Below are 231 nucleotides of genomic sequence, written 5' to 3'. Positions count from 1 at the left end.
AGAGCAAGAAAGCCGATAGAGTGTAATTAAACGGAGACGATTACAGCGGGATTAGCGGCCTGTATGAGCCACGCGAGGGTCGTACTTCGAGGTGGTCGTTACGGTCGTACCTCCGGCGGCGTTGCGCTTTCGGCGGCACTCTTCCGCGACGGCCGCTTCGGGATCAGTACCATCGAAATATCGATTTTCATGGGCGGGCCGCCGGGGGATGTTTTCGCACTCGGGTGCCGA

At 58.9% G+C, this 231-nt stretch overlaps 1 protein-coding gene across 1 annotated transcript in view; it reads right to left on the bottom strand.

Moving 5' to 3' along the window:
• The window catches only part of LOC119594326 (putative small proline-rich protein 5), an 8,205-nt gene extending 8,032 nt beyond the window's left edge, over window positions 1-173 (bottom strand). Inside the window, exon 1 of the mRNA XM_037943384.1 lies at window positions 111-173. Within this exon, the coding sequence (XP_037799312.1) occupies window positions 111-173 (63 nt within the window). The remainder of the gene's footprint in view (window positions 1-110) is intronic.
• Window positions 174-231: the final 58 nt, after the last annotated feature.

Source organism: Penaeus monodon, chromosome 33 (assembly GCF_015228065.2).
Source record: "Penaeus monodon isolate SGIC_2016 chromosome 33, NSTDA_Pmon_1, whole genome shotgun sequence".
Lineage (NCBI taxonomy): Eukaryota > Metazoa > Arthropoda > Malacostraca > Decapoda > Penaeidae > Penaeus > Penaeus monodon.
Note: the sequence above shows the minus strand (reverse complement) of the source record. Positions and strands in the feature narration are given on the sequence as shown.